Below are 15,566 nucleotides of genomic sequence, written 5' to 3' on the forward strand. Positions count from 1 at the left end.
TTTTTCAACTGCTGGTATGGCTCAGTTGCTCTTGCTTCCCAAATATAATCCACCTCTTCAAAACTCATTGAATGGAAACACTGAGTAAATGATAAATTTACTGAAATAAGCCTGTATATATGACTTTTTCTGCTTTTGGAAAATAAAAAAGTACATTTATCCTACAGGAACACTGGGAGATGAGCTCTCTAAAGCTTCACCTCCCTGTTTTACTGAATCTTTTTAATCTCTTTATGGCTGTACACCTCTGGAAAGAAACAGTTCCAGAGAACTCCATTTTCTTTGGTAAATCTTTCTATTAATTTTCCCGGATTTCTCCCATAGTGATACAAAGGATAGATGTGAAAGACTTCAGGTGTAAATAACTGTAAATTCACAGAAAGCAATGCTGAATATCCCAGCAGATTATCTAGTGCTACTGCACATTAGATCATCAGGTTAACAAGCTTCCCATCTCTATCTAGAGTATTTAATTGGGTTTGAAGGGAAAAAAATCCAAACACCCTGAAAAATAGAAAGAACTTTGAAGTCAAAATTGGTAGAATTATTTGATATTAGCTTGACTTTTCAAACAGAATCCATTTTCATTCCTAAATACATCTACAATCATTGAGTAATCTTTGTGCTTATCCTTCAAAGTTTGCTTTGTTTACTCTATTTTGACTCTTAGCCTCTGTCCCTCCCTACAGATTTTAGTTAGGAAAGAAAAAGTGATGGATAAATATTGTATGATGGGCTTCAAACTGTATTTTTGGACATATTAACAATTTGTCATGCTGTAATTCACAAGCATTTTAAGACTCACAAGTACATTATTTCAAGGAAATTACCTTGAAATTTTAAAATACAATAAAATATGAGACCTAACACTTCCAAAACTTTGTCAGTTTAGATAAAAAATGACATTCTTAATTTAAAAGTTTCTATTCCCCCACAAGAAGGTTTATGGTGATTTACCTGGGTGGACAGTGATAAAATTTAAAAGATTGAATTATTTCAGAATTCTAAATTTTCTCTCTTTACTGACATTTTTTTTATAGCTTAGACAGCTTTTATATTTGGTACTATTGACACTATTCTAAGAATGCAAAATACTCTAAAATGTCTTCAGAAGAAATAATTTATGCATTTAAGTAAATGCCCAGAGAGGCTGTGAAGTCTCAATCCCTGGAGATATTTAAAAACTTTTCTATAAAGAAAGTGTTGCAGTGCATTTGGATGCACAACAGAAAATTCATTATGAATGGAGAATGAAAAATGGAGAATATTTAGAGAGAGGTATTCATGCTAACAATAGTAAAAGTGAGGACAATGGCTGGGAGTGATCAAATTGACAACAAAACCTTATTTGTTTTCATGCAGGCAACAGATTCAGTTACCCAAATACCAAGAAAGAGAATGAAACTCTGAATTTTCACTAGAATTCACAGTTTGTTAGTTGGAAAATATGAAAATCATTTAAATGTTTGGGGTTTTTTAAATGAAGCTTTTTTTCTCCGCTGCCAAAGAAGGCAAATACTTTACCAGAAACAGCACAAAAATCATGTTAATAATGAGAGGCAAAAATAATTGCTTGACCCAAAGGCAGCTGTTAGCAAATCATTGATTAAATATGAATTTGGCATATATTGTTCATTATTTTGATTCACTGTTAGGGAAAGGTGACAACCATTATCATGAAACAAGTTTCTAGCTTAAGCTGAACTTCCAGTTGATGCTGGTACACAGAGAGGCTCCTGCTCTTTGGCCATTTTGCCACCTACCCAAACCAAAGCTTAACCCCATGCACTGCATATTTTACAGCTCAAATAAGATTTTCTGAACAGGAACATCATTTGCCACATGAAAACACATGCCAGTTTCACTACCTACTTAACAAGAGTCATGACAAGCTTCATCAAGATTGAAAAGTGAGTCTTAGGATTCTACTTGATTGATTAGTGAGACCACTACTGGGAAAGAAAAGAACCAGAGGCATGTGTACAAATATGGAACAATGTCCCTTTCCTTGCAGGCATACAGAAACTTGCTATAGAGCCACTCAGTGTGGAAACACCAGGATAAAACCTCGATCTTGGCAGTCCCAGGGTGTAAAACAAATTTATGCAACAGTTTCCAAATGAGTTGCTTTTTTTCTCAACCCTTTCAAAAAACAACATACAGGGCTCAGATCTATATTCAGACATAGACATCTACAGCAGAGACAAAAGTAATGATTCCTGTAAAATAACACTGGATTTCCTACACTAAAAATTATGAAGGAGCGGTAATCAGCATAAAAAACTAATTATGCACAGTATTCTGAAACAATTCCAAGTCATAAGTGCCATTCCTTTAACAAGCTTCACACGGAATAATTTGATCTGAAGAGAATTAATTTCTTTTTATGAGCAAAAAATTATTTGGGGGGAATCTGGAAAGAATTTAATAAAATCATCTGATCTCTTCCAGTATTGAGTAATATATTCTTGCAATAAACAATTATGCAATTTCAAGCTTTCTAATTTCATTATAAACCATGTAACACTAGAAATATTTTTACAACTGTATTTGTTTATTCTCCAGGTCTAGAAAATGCCAGGTGTGTTTTATTCTCTGCTATACATCACAGACCAAATTTAACCTCAGTGTGAAGGTGCTATTTCATTTGGGATAATAAAATATGTCTTTACTGAATTCCAAAGCAAAATTCCACTCTTACTTTCAGAGTTTCAGGTAAGTCTACATATGCACTAATGATCACTGAATCAATACAAATCCTATGGTTCTATGTAAGATACTATAACCATCAGCAAAACACAAAAATTTGTGTTGTCTGGACCCTATGCTGAGCTAAGCTGGAAAGTTTGTTATTTCAAAATGAAAAGCAGGAAAACAATTTGCTTTGATGTCAGACTGCATGAGTTGGTGACTTGGTTAAAAGTTTTCTTGCTTTGCTTCTATTTTTTTGGGGGGGGGAGGTGTCCAAAACAAAAAAATATTTTTCCTTGAAGAGGAATTCCTCACCTTTCTGATGATTGAGCGCGGAACTTCACATTCACACAGAAGAAACTCAAGCTAAAATGCGCTACTTAAGGGATACACTATAAGAAATGCTTGCTATGGAAATTAGTTACCAGGTTTAGTTCGTGGCTTTGGGGGTCTGGCAGATGGTCTAGGTTTAGATGCAGAAGTAGTGAGTTTTGCTTCCTTAGGAGCTGAAAGAAATACACTGGTTTATAAATTTATGCTTTCCACTGTATCACAAAAAAATCAAATGAGGCAATGAATGGCTACTGGGAACAAAAGCAAATGGTAGAATCAAATATGCCAAGAAAACTTCTCAAAAATCTTCCTAAGAATTCACTATTCCAGCAAAACCTCTGTTAGTTCCTCACTGTAAAAATGAGTAATTGCATTTAAATATGAAACTTAAGCTTGCAATCACATCTGAATGTTCCTCTCATTAAGTTAGCAAATTCATTTTTGCTAGATGCCTAAGAGATAAAACAATAATGCTTTTTATCCTTTTGAATTCCAGGTCAATTTAAAGCCCAATTAGAAGACATATATAGACAAAATATACAGAAATGTCCTCAATTTTTGGCACAGTAAAATAATTACTAGTAAACAGCTGGAAGAACATGGAATCAATTAAAAAATAATGGAACTGCTTCATAACTGCTGTCATTGAATTCTGCTAATAGAACTGAAGTAGCTAATATAAGTAGAATAATATAAGTAGACTAGCAGTACCCTGTGAATGGTAAAAAATTAAGAAAAATGAGTCAGAGAAACCCTTTTCCCACCAAACATGCACACGTTGAAATTGTAATTAGCTAATCTGCCTGTTAGCCTGATTTCAGATGAAGCGTAAACTGAGTTTTTGTACATTTTAAAAAAGCAGTGCAATTAAATGTTTCATAGCAATTGACACAGCGGAAAAGTGTTTGATGTCTACAGAAAGAGCAGAGAGGAGTGACCCATGAAGCGACTGAGAGATGTTTTTCAAACCAAAACTACATTCAGAAGGATTCATAAAACATGTTAACTTAGTACCACAGGAATCCTTCACTGAGAGTTCTGGGATTAACATCCGCATTTACTACTTACTACCTTTACTTTTAATATTACCTTTCCACTTGGCATTTCAATTGTATTTCCAATGAGTTTTCTGAATAAAGAGTGTTGGTCTAGAAAACCTCTCAGCAAAATGGAAGTTAAAAATTTTTACTGTACCATGGAACTAGCAAAACTGCAATAAAAAATGGTTTCCTTTTCTCCTAAGTTTAGAAAAAACATTTCTGAATGCTTGTCTCCTAACTTTCTTCTTCTTTCAAAGAAATTGATTAAATAGAGCTAAAGCTATGAGATAAAGTGTACAAAATGTGGCTTGGACTGCAAAGAAGCGACTAACAGCCACAGAAACATGTATTACCTAGGGTTGCTTTCGGTTGTTCAACAGTCTGAGAAGTTTTAGGCTCCAAAAGTGGTGGTTTAGGAGCTAGAAAAGAAAAATTCCAGTGTAATCAAACCGATCAGTAGATGTATCAACACGAAGCCAAAAGTGTTATCATTTCAACGGTTCAAGGGAGATTTTTAAGCAGTGTAGATAAGCCTTAGTCTTGTGTGTAACACCCCACACTCCCTTTAGCTTTGTTTCTTATGAAATTGCACACTGAATGATTGTGTGAGAGTCTGCTTCTAAGGCTCCTTCCCCTTATTTATGTTCTCAAGACATTTCTAATCCTGCTTTTGATTCAATCAGCAAATAAATTTCTCTTCTGTAATGGGAGAATAGTGAGAAAGGAGAGATGATGAAGAAAAGAACATTGTAATGAAAACTGAAGAATCTATATGTAAGGAAATGTCTAAAGGCCAAAGTTTTGTTAAAAATCCTAAATCAGTACCTGCAGTTGATTATAAGAGAGGCATAAGACAATAAAGGCAGGTCCTGTGTTTTACTGATCTGTCTGGCTATAAGACATGAGAACAGAAGCATTTGAGGCCTCAAATAATCCACAGGTATTGGTCCAGTACCTGAATCACTAAAGGAAACAAATTGTTTTCCCTTAATACCAAATTCAAAGAAAATTAGTAGAGGTCTGTTTTTGCATCAAAAGGTAGAAAATACATGACATGATTACGTTCCTATGGAATTAGCAAAGATGTCATCTTTGCCATAGTACGTCAGTGTGAAAATGGGATATGGGGAGTGGCAAAGGACATTGTAAATGTTATAATCATATTTATTGCTTATAGGAGTGATATCAAAACAGCCTTGTGCTACCCAGAACTTTTTTTTCCATTCCAGTCCTTTAAAATAGTTAGAACACTAGAGAACTGATTTATATTTTTATCACTGGACCCAAATGCATAAAAGTGATGAGTTTAACATTCATTAAATTTATGAGGGTCAATGACCAATTTGAGAATGATGAGTTAGTTAGGATGCTCATGTACTGCATAACTCCTGTTCTTTTTAGGAAGTTTTGCTTAGATATTTTTAGAGAAAATATCTGTCTGCATACCAACTTATGAAATTGTTGTGCACAATTACCAGGTTTCACATGTTGTACTTCTGGGGTAGCAGATGGTTTCGGTTTAGAAGGAATAAGTGGTATTTCTTTTGGAGCTGAAAGAAAGAGCTCAGTTTGCAGTGAAAAATTGTTTAACAAGCATTTCCCGCAACAAACAGCACATGTCACAAGTTTAGATTGAAGACAACTTAGTATGGAATGTCAAAGCCAGCTGATGAGATCAGATTTTGAAGTGTGGAATGGAGATGACACTGAAATGCTGTATGTTGATCAGAAATAAGATTCTGTACGTCCAAAACAGTTAAAATTTCCATTTTGAAGGCTTTACATACCAGAGACAATCAGCACATGCGTGTGTACTGGGAGTAAAAGAGATAGAATGCTGATAAAAGGATGATGGTGTTTATCATGCAAGAGACAAGTTTTGCTTCTCTGAGACAGTAAATCCACCCAGAACCTTGTTCTCATACACAGGTATGTCAAGAACAAACATATAATGATGATGGAAGAACAAGACTCTCTAACCAGGAAAAAGAATGATTATGGATGTGAAATGATATGTGGAAGGAATGCATTCATATGGGATGGAGTACTCAAAACAAACACGGAGTTTTTCACTGGGTGAAAACAACATTACCTAATGTTACCCTTGGCCATTGAAAAGGACGGGAAGTTTTAGGTGTGAAAGATTCCAGAATGGATTCACTTCTTGCTGCTGGAAGAAATTATGACAGTCATAAGAGAGTGAAGAGCTAATGGAAGAAACTCTTCCTTCATGAGCAAAAATAAATTTATTTTACCAAGAACAACAAATATTTCACTAATGCTTGGACATTCATCAGTTTAGTATACATCGGGGAGAAATCCAGAACTGTCCAGAACTTCAATGACTATAAATCAGTGCATCTGTGACACACATAATTCTGGATATTTATTTCCTCCTGCCTTCATTGCAACTGGTCTGGATCTCAACCACTGCCAAGTAAGATTTTAAGTAGAGCTTTTGAACATTTTGAGTACTGGTCCAATATTTAACGGAGATGGTACTGTGTACAGTGTAGATATTTGATGAAAAGGACATGTTGAACAAGCAATTAGTCACACATTAAAACATAAAACATTTGGAATAGAAACCTGACAACAGATCCAGCTGTGGTTTCAGTCCAAAACCACTGTCTGTAACAGTTAACCAATTTCATGTTGTTAAGGATGCACTCATGTTAACATTTTTAGTGATGTTACAACAATAAAATGCAACCTACAGTTCACATCACAGTGTTTTCATCAGAACTCCTCTACAAATACTGTTTTTTCAATTATTTTGAGAAAATAATTTCTATTTTTCGTATTTTTCAGCATACTGAATCATGTGACTGTGAGTTACCATATGCATTATAACTGTGAGAAAACAGCGAGTTTAACCATTAACAGCAACGTAAATTTGAAATCAGCTGTTAGGGGCTAATCCAAATGTACACTGAAAATAACAGCAGTGTATTAATTTTCAGTTGAGTTCTAGAGCATGGCTTGAGCTGTTGAATTAAGAACTAAGTAGAGATTATTGTACCTGGTCCAGCTTCTGCTATTTCAGGCTTACTAGGTGCCACAGGAGTTGAAAGAACAGGTTGAATACCACCGAAAACTATAAAAAAACCACGTCACATTATCTGTATTATTAATTCTACACACAGCTTTTCTTTGTCATAGAAAAACAACCAAAAAATTTGGTATGTTATAGCACACCTCATTTGCACTTCACCATAAGCACACCTTACCTCAGGAATGGAGCAGTATTGGTTTAGAGTGTGAGCTGAAGGTAGTGCTTAAAGTGAGAACTAAAAAGAAATTGTCATCCAGATAAAGCTAATATTGCTTTGAATCACATAGTCCACATAGCTTAAAGTGACCCAGAAAATACAAAGATAAAAACTTCTAATACCTATAACAATAAAGATAAAGCACTCAGTACCCCCTGCCTCCTCCCAAACTATAAAAACTAAAAAGCACTGCAAATTTGTTTCCATGAAAAAAGCACCTGTCTTAGTTCTCTTAGTTGCTTTGGTTTGTGTCAATATTTTTTAGTGAATTTTAATGTCATATAATCTGTCATGCACACATTAAAAGCAAGGATAAAGTTAAAAACAAATATCACTAAACAGCAAAAAAATAGTAAGAAAGGAGCTTCCTATGCTGGCAAGACAATATTTAGGATAAAAATGTGTTCTAACTGAGCATGTAACAATTAGGCTTGTAAGAAAACAACAAGTAATTTTGGAATTCTTATCTAGTCAGTAGTAGTATTAAACCTAGTTTACTAGTATTAAAACAAGTTTACCTCATTTAAGTATATCTCAAAATAGCCCTAGAAGGTTTTTGAGAAATGAATGTGAGATCAGAAACACTACCAGATGAGTTTCTCAGCAGAAAGAAAAGTTGTCATGTGAAAAAAAGGATGCTTTCAATGATCATGACTCACACAGAAGACAACATGGGAGATGATCAAAATATCTAGGATTAATAAAATTTCAAAAATGGCTGTCCAAACACCAAAAGGGGTTTAACTGAAAAACTAAAGCATTACTATTACCCGCGGTTGTTGTTAGCACATGAGGTGTTCTGGAAAGTGGAGGCAGAGATTTTTCCAGGTCAGCAAAACTTGTAACTGTGGAAAAATGTAAACATCCCATGAGATAGATTCACACTGATGCACACATAGCAAGGGGGGCAAAAAATCAGAAAAAGAAAGATTGATTTACATTGCTTTGCAAGATGCCAACACCGCTACAGCAGATTTTCATAAATTTCCAAGTTTAAAATAAAGTAACAAAATTTCAAAATTTTGAAGATGTCACCTGCACCTAATAGACACACAGTGACAGGAACCCTGGCTGTCCTCCTAAAAGCAGATTTATCAACAGGAGTCAAATGTTCTGTGCCCATGTAACATGAAAAAAACCCTGTGCTTTTGACTTCACCTGCACCACAGAGAGAGACCTATTCACTTTAAACGCATGCAAATATGAATTTGTACAACCAGGTATTTCCATTTCTAAAGCTTTGCATGTTTCCATATAGCAAAAGCCATTATTTTGACTTACGGGTTTTAACACACTATACATCAAGCAATTTGTCATTTGCAGTATTTATCTAATTGATATAATATACATTAACACAACTTCTGTGATATATTGAAGAGACAGACTGGGACAGAAAATCTAACACAAAACTGTAGAAATATTGACTGCCAAGTTTAGGATAATTTTCTTTCTTATCTCTTGAACATTTGCAATACCTTCAAATACATTCTTGAATACCTGTGACCCCAGCAATAAAAGTTCCAAGGTGCAATAGCAACATAACTTGAAAAAAGTCTCATGAATAGAGAAAACTGAAAAATAATGTGTACAATACGGCTAATAGAAAATCCTCTACAGTGAAATATCAAGAACGTATCTTTATAACTGATAATGAACCCATCTAGCTATTGGTCCTATTGCTCCTAATCTATCCAACAGCTTAAAACGACACAAAAAACATTAATTCCTGTGGTTTCATTTGTATTTGATCCTATACCACAAAATATCACCATGTAATTATAGAGCCTATCAGACACCTCAAACAAAATTCTGCTTCAGACATCAAGCAATCAAAGTAAACAGCCTGTAACATCATTGATGCAAAACCAAATACTAAGCAATGGAAGTATCATAAATACAATTTACCAGTCTCTGGTTTTGATATTTCTGCAGATGCAGAAGTTTGGGACAGGAAACTAATATGATTAGAGTCCAGTGAAGCTGGAAAAACAAAACCAAAACAAAACATTTTTTGGCATCATCTGAACATATAGACTGAACAGGTTTCAAGACATTACTAAGAAACTAGATCTTGGGGAAAGGAAAATATCTCAAATGAACATGCCATGGATTTCCTTATGTAAAGGTGTGAAAATACACTGATGATGAAAATGATGAAGAGATATGAAGAGATCACATTACAACAGAAATGGAATTGCCACAGCCAAGGGAGTAATTAAATATGGTTTTGCACATATGGCCCCTTTCATGTCTACACTTATGCTTTACTGAAATCTAGGCCCAAGAGAAGCAGCGGGTTGGCTAAAAGCGCAATATCTCTTGGGATAATTCCCATCTTGCATTGCTACCAGAACTGAAAAAATATCATTATTGCCAGAGGAAGCCGGTGTCTCAAAGTGTGAAGAAACATCCTGTGATTCACCAAGGCTGAAATGACGACTTGATCTTAAAACCCTAACATGGCCTCAAAAGCAGCAGCAGAGCAGAGCATTCCCAGCCCAGCTGGGTTTGCCTCTTAAGAACACTGCTGTGGTTTGAATGCATCAGAGAAAGCAAGACCCAGCACCCAAACACAAAGAAGCAGGGGAATGGAGCTGAAGGCCAGGTGCAACAACGTGGTCTCTGCAGAATGTCACATGCTTCCTGCAGAAAATGCTCATCAGCCATGGGAAAAGCGTGGGATCAAACAATAGAATTGCAGAACCAGTGTGGCCAGTGCTCCGGCAAGCCAAGCTGCACCAACAAGTCTTCATCCTCTCCATGGAAGGTGACAAGGATGTGCGGTGGTTTGGGGTGGGAGGTGTGACGGGAAGTGAAGGAGATGGGAGACAATGGGCAAAGGAGGCTGTTGCTAGTTACCCATCACAGTTTGTTGAGTTGCCGGGGAGGAAGGAGTGCTGGACTTCGGCCTTGGTCTTCGAGGAGCTAAGATCAAACACAGAAAGCACCTTCAGGTCCTCACACAGGCTGCTGTCACACAGCTCACATGGAGACAGAGCTAGAAAGAGGGCACGTGGCCCTGCTTGGGCCAGGCTACCACGGCACGGCTTCACTGCCCATGGTGGCACCACGCTGCCTTTCAGCTGGCACTGGCAGCCAAGGCACGAGAGGAAACCTAGAAATGGTTCCACAGGAAATTTACGGGGAGAAGAGTTTTTAGTAAGGAGCCAGAAGGGTCCAGCCACATCACTGACCCACTCTTTGGGTCACCAGCACATTTGAACAGGCTCATCACTGCAGAGCAGAGCATTGCCAAAGGAAGCAGTGAAGGAGGGAATCTCTGGCTATTTACCCTTCCTTGTGGTTTCCCGTGAAGCAGGCGAGGTCGATTCCAGGTCTGGTCTCTTGGTCGCTACAGACACAGAAATGATCTTCAGATACCCACTCAGCCTTGCCACCGCAGTGCAAGCAGCAGCAGCTCACAGCCCCATAAATGTCTGTATTTAGGGCCACACGTGCCCTTTCCTGGCAGTACCTCGTGACTCAAAGCCACAGTCAAGTGCTGTGCCGTGGTTGCAACCAACACAACACTCCCTGAGCCTCAGTAGCTCAATGGCTCTAGAGCAGTAGAAAAATGCCAAAATATCCAATTCACCAAACTACTCCTTACATTTCCTTGGAAGCTGCAAAACCAGCAGGAAATGCAGGCAGAGCATGAGCCAAGACTCGTCTTAGAATTCAAAACTCAGGATGACAAGTCCTGGATATGTCTTCAATGCAAGCAGCTACAAATACTAATTACTAATTTTTCTAGTATGAAGGAATAAACTGCACACTATGCTATCAATATTCATTCATAACTCCAAGCTTTCCTAAAAGTTCAGTAATTTTTGCAAATAAGTATTTTCTTACAGTCTTCACTGTTATTGTTTTTTATATATAACAAAATATATAAGCTCTCATCATTCACATGACAGGCCTTGCAATTCCCTGTGAAATATAATTCCCATTCTTACTTACAGTTAGTCTCTAAGCCAATGATCAACATGTCTGCTCATCAAGCTTGAACTTTAGTTCTCATCCAGAAAGATAAAAAATTCTGTATGCTAACAAATCCACATCAGTAAGAAGACACAAAATTATGTTTCTGCCATACTGGAATAATTCAAAAGGAATAGGAAGAATTTTCAAAATAAAAAATACACATAGAGTCAAACAGGAACTCTGTGACAAATTCTTTTTTTCACTGGTCCCTTCAAAACTAACTTTTCAAGTGATGGAAAAGAGCATATGTTCAAACATCGTAATCATGTCATTAGTATGGCAAATGTTTTAAAGTGCATTAATAAACCACCTGTACTTCTCAAAGTAGGTTAAAATTATGTGAAATGATGGCAAGGAAAAGGAAAAAAATTAAAATATCTTTTTACCCTCTAATGTTCCTTGGCTTGTAAGGTCAGGAGAAGTAGATTTCAGCTTTGGCCTCTGAGTAACTGAGATTAAACCAGAAAACTGCCTTCAGAAATAGAGGTGAACTTTTTTTTTAAAGCTTTGTCAGTACAGAACTGTGTGAATAAAGTCCACATTACACACAGCTTTTTTACATAACTATTTGCATTCATTACTAGGTTATTCCACTTCAAAATGAGGGGGGCTTAGTTGATTTAGTGTAGTATACAGACAGTTAAGCTTTTAGTGAACTAAGCCTATAGAGTAGAAAATTAGGAAAAGTAATTGAGAAGCTTAAGAATTAAGTATCTCATCATTTACATGACTGACCATCTTGCTGAAATGCTTGGCATTGCCTCTATCAGTAAAATAATTTAAATGTTTGGACTAAATTTTAAAATACAGCTTTTCTTATTTAAGTATTGTGAAATGATAGAAATTAGGATGGAATCACTGTTTACCCATCACAGTCCTCGTGGTTTTCAGGAAAGGAAAAGGTGTGGGCTCCAGAACTGGCCTCGGGAGAGCTAAGATTAGAGATGGAAACTATCTTGAGATGTTATGGCAGTCTCTTCATGCATATGAAAGCATTATTTAATCACACCCAAATAAGTCAATATTTAAATTGTGGTTTCTCATGGATACTCTTTCTACCAAATAAATCCTACATCAATTTATAGTCACTTGATACTGCCACAAACCCCACAGTCACTAGCCAAACACTGCTCCAACTGCACAATAGTGATGTTCCAGAGCTGCTTTTTAACTGCACTAAATGACACATTCCAAAATCCTTTTTCAGGCATGAAATATTTTCCAACTATAAATTGTAAACTAGACAATGAATATATATCCAGAACTTTTGTTTGCATCAAAGATACTGCCCACCTTATATTTAATCTGAAAAACTACTAACTAGCTCTGATTATTATATACTTCATCACACTTAAAAATATGAACTTTGGGTCAAAACTAATATACATTTGGAAAAAAAAAAGAGGAACAATAGGTTCTCCACTGAAAAATGCATAAACGTGAATTTAAAAAAAATGCATGAAGGCAAACTTAATTAGGATTTCCATCAAGAGTTGGGCACACCGGTAGAAGAAAACCTACTTGTGCTTTCTTAACCAAAATCAGTAAGAATCTCTAACAGAATAGTTGATTAATATACAAGTTTCTATTCTGAACAGCTATGAAGTACTTTGAACAGACAGAATCTCATATTGACACTGGAAGACAAGGATAAGCAACAAGAAGAGTCACATTTACTGCACTTTACTGCAATTAGCAAACAGATATGCAATTGACAACTGTGAATGTAAAGACAGGAATAAAAATCCCTTCTCTTGTCTAAGAATATATTATTGAAAAAGAAAAATGTTTCTCATAAAAGCATAGAGCAAATTCCTAACACAAACAGATGATAGTCAGTTTATCTAAGAAAAGGGAATCAAAGTTTGAAAACTGTCACCACACTTGCAAGAACATAATGCAGAAAAAGTAGAAGAGCACAAATCTGATGGACCAACAAAGACAACATTACAAACATGGAGTTCTTGTTCTGGAAGAACTCTGTTAGACTCCTCCAGTTTTAGCAAATAAAATCTTTCAAAAATACATCAAAAGTTTGTAGAGTAGATTGATGGGGGGGTGGATTCAAAGAGTTTCAGAAATTTATCCCTTTACATCTGACTACACACTTCTCTGTGGCACAGGGCTACTTACTGTCCTCTGAGTCTTCATTTTGTTTGGTGAAAAATGGGAATAATAAAGAGTTTCACTGATACATTTTCTGAATGTCTTCTCCTTGCCTACCACTGGTTTAAAGAAGTGTTCAACAGAGCTGTTAAGATGGCAAATATAAAAGGAAGTACCTACTTGTTAGTGTACAGGGGGATACTATAGAACAATTACAAATATCTATAGAGGTGTGCAGTAGAAGACAAGGTTCAGAGTGTACCAAGAGAAAAAAATGAGAGTTCCTGTGTTCAGCATTAGATTTGTCCTGTCGGGGAAGAAAATATGAAAGAAAGTGGCTTGATCATTTAGGAAACATGCAGAAAGCTGACAAACCTTTATCTGCCTAAAAAATTTTCCCCCTAAATATATCTAGACTATCAGGTCTCAAGCTGTTTTTCTTAAAAAGATTCCTAACCTGACTTGTGTTTGCAATGTTCACTGTGCTACCTTGAATCTCCATCAAAGGATTTTTGTCATAGTTTAAGAATCCTCTTTAATGAGAAATACATTTGAATATTCTATGCAACCTCTGGATTTACAACTTGAGCACACATTAAGCTGCTTTCAACCCACAACTGAACATGAACAACATTTATAGAAAATAAATCCTTGAAGAGAATTTCCTGCACACCTCACTCTCTGTCCCCAGCATTGGAACTGACCAGGATGATGTCTTAAACACCAATAACCACAGAAATACACTTTAGTAATAACAAAGTAAACAGAAAATAAAAAAGGCTATGACTTGAAGTAATACAACAGCTATCTGTATCACGATACAGTGCATATAGTAGAGAAATTAGAGTTTGGTTATAAGCCCCACAGTTACTCATGGTAAAATTATATTCTGTTAAGTGATACATAATTGGTCAATGGCAATCATGGGTAATACTACCAAATAGTACTGTAAAAGTGAACTCAGAATTTGGAAAGAAGACAATAATCCAGTATTTTAAACGTCATAGATACTGCCTTAAACAAAAATAGTACCTGATGCAGAATTTTTATCTTGCAGCTGCTCTTATTCCCAAAGTAAGGAACAACAACATCTCCCCAAAAGCATCCTGGGAACCCTTCTGATAATTCAAGAACACTCAGTTTGCAAGAAATTTCAATACCAGACTGAGCTGATGGTATTTCCATGACTCCAGATGCTTTAGAGGGGAATTGTGAAACTGTCTGTGATTCATTAAGAGCTGCACAGAAAATCTGGATTTAAAGTGCCAAGGAATCTGACTGTTGCTGGGATAGCAAACACACAAGCTGTGCTGCTCAAGATGGTGTCACTGCAAACACAAGCAAGGTACTGGACACTTCAAAGTCCTTTCTGTATTATGTGAATAAGAAGACATGCAGCCCTACATGGTGACAAGAAGATCCAGTATCTGATGCTAGACAGAGCTCCTGTGAGTCTTCTTCTATACTTTCTGGAGTTTAAAGGTTTCTGATTACACCAACAGAAAGAAGAAATTCATACAAGTTGGTGCAAAAGATCAGTCTTTCAGCACCAAAAATGCTTTCTAGCTGCTGATCAAGAAGTGACAGACATAAAACTGTCCTTTAACAGGCTGGCCATTTAGACTTAGAAGAAAATTTGTTCACAGCAGAAAAAAGGCAGCAAGTGGAAATGTGGTGAAAGTTGAACCTAAACTACTTTTTGCTGCAAGGGAGTTTTGGCAACAACTTGAAACAGACTTTGGAGGAAATTGTTATTATTTAATGGACATTAAATATTTCTTCCTGCAGGGACGCTAAACGAAACAGAACCTTGAGCACTGATAATATTGCATTTGTTCAGTGTCCCATTTTGTAAGGTATTGGTAAGTTAGCTTATTTTATAAATTGAGGAAGTAGAAGCCTAAAGGATAAATGTTGACAAGGAAGATCAGGAAAACTATATAGATTATTACATATTATTAAGTTCAATTAATTTAAATGTCAATAAAATACCATCAATCCACCACTTCAATTCCATGGGGGTCTGATATAACAAGTTTCAAGGGGTGTTTGGAAGCATCAGCTTGGAAGTGTCTGGTCAAGAGCAATTTGTTGCAAATATTTTCCTTAATTACAATGTTGTGCCTTTTATTTACAAAGT

General features: G+C 36.1%; 1 protein-coding gene across 16 annotated transcripts in view; it reads right to left on the reverse strand.

Moving 5' to 3' along the window:
* The window catches only part of ABI3BP (ABI family member 3 binding protein), a 138,409-nt gene that overhangs the window by 52,823 nt on the left and 70,020 nt on the right, over nucleotides 1-15,566 (reverse strand). For 9 of the 16 annotated variants that reach the window (XM_088052319.1, XM_088052315.1, XM_088052311.1 and 6 more), the window contains 11 exons: nucleotides 12,187-12,252; nucleotides 11,707-11,769; nucleotides 10,629-10,688; nucleotides 10,196-10,261; nucleotides 9,242-9,316; nucleotides 8,101-8,181; nucleotides 7,087-7,161; nucleotides 6,157-6,234; nucleotides 5,540-5,614; nucleotides 4,418-4,483; nucleotides 3,117-3,197 (listed from right to left, as the gene is read on the reverse strand). In XM_088052319.1, the coding sequence (XP_087908445.1) occupies nucleotides 3,117-3,197; nucleotides 4,418-4,483; nucleotides 5,540-5,614; nucleotides 6,157-6,234; nucleotides 7,087-7,161; nucleotides 8,101-8,181; nucleotides 9,242-9,316; nucleotides 10,196-10,261; nucleotides 10,629-10,688; nucleotides 11,707-11,769; nucleotides 12,187-12,252 (786 nt within the window). The remainder of the gene's footprint in view (nucleotides 1-3,116; nucleotides 3,198-4,417; nucleotides 4,484-5,539; nucleotides 5,615-6,156; nucleotides 6,235-7,086; nucleotides 7,162-8,100; nucleotides 8,182-9,241; nucleotides 9,317-10,195; nucleotides 10,262-10,628; nucleotides 10,689-11,706; nucleotides 11,770-12,186; nucleotides 12,253-15,566) is intronic. The other 7 variants (XM_088052310.1, XM_088052309.1, XM_088052313.1 and 4 more) reach the window with 7 other exon arrangements.

The sequence above is a fragment of the Pseudopodoces humilis genome, chromosome 2, assembly GCF_049639895.1.
Source record: "Pseudopodoces humilis isolate 2021_Gansu_Grassland_sample_001 chromosome 2, ASM4963989v1, whole genome shotgun sequence".
NCBI lineage: Eukaryota > Metazoa > Chordata > Aves > Passeriformes > Paridae > Pseudopodoces > Pseudopodoces humilis.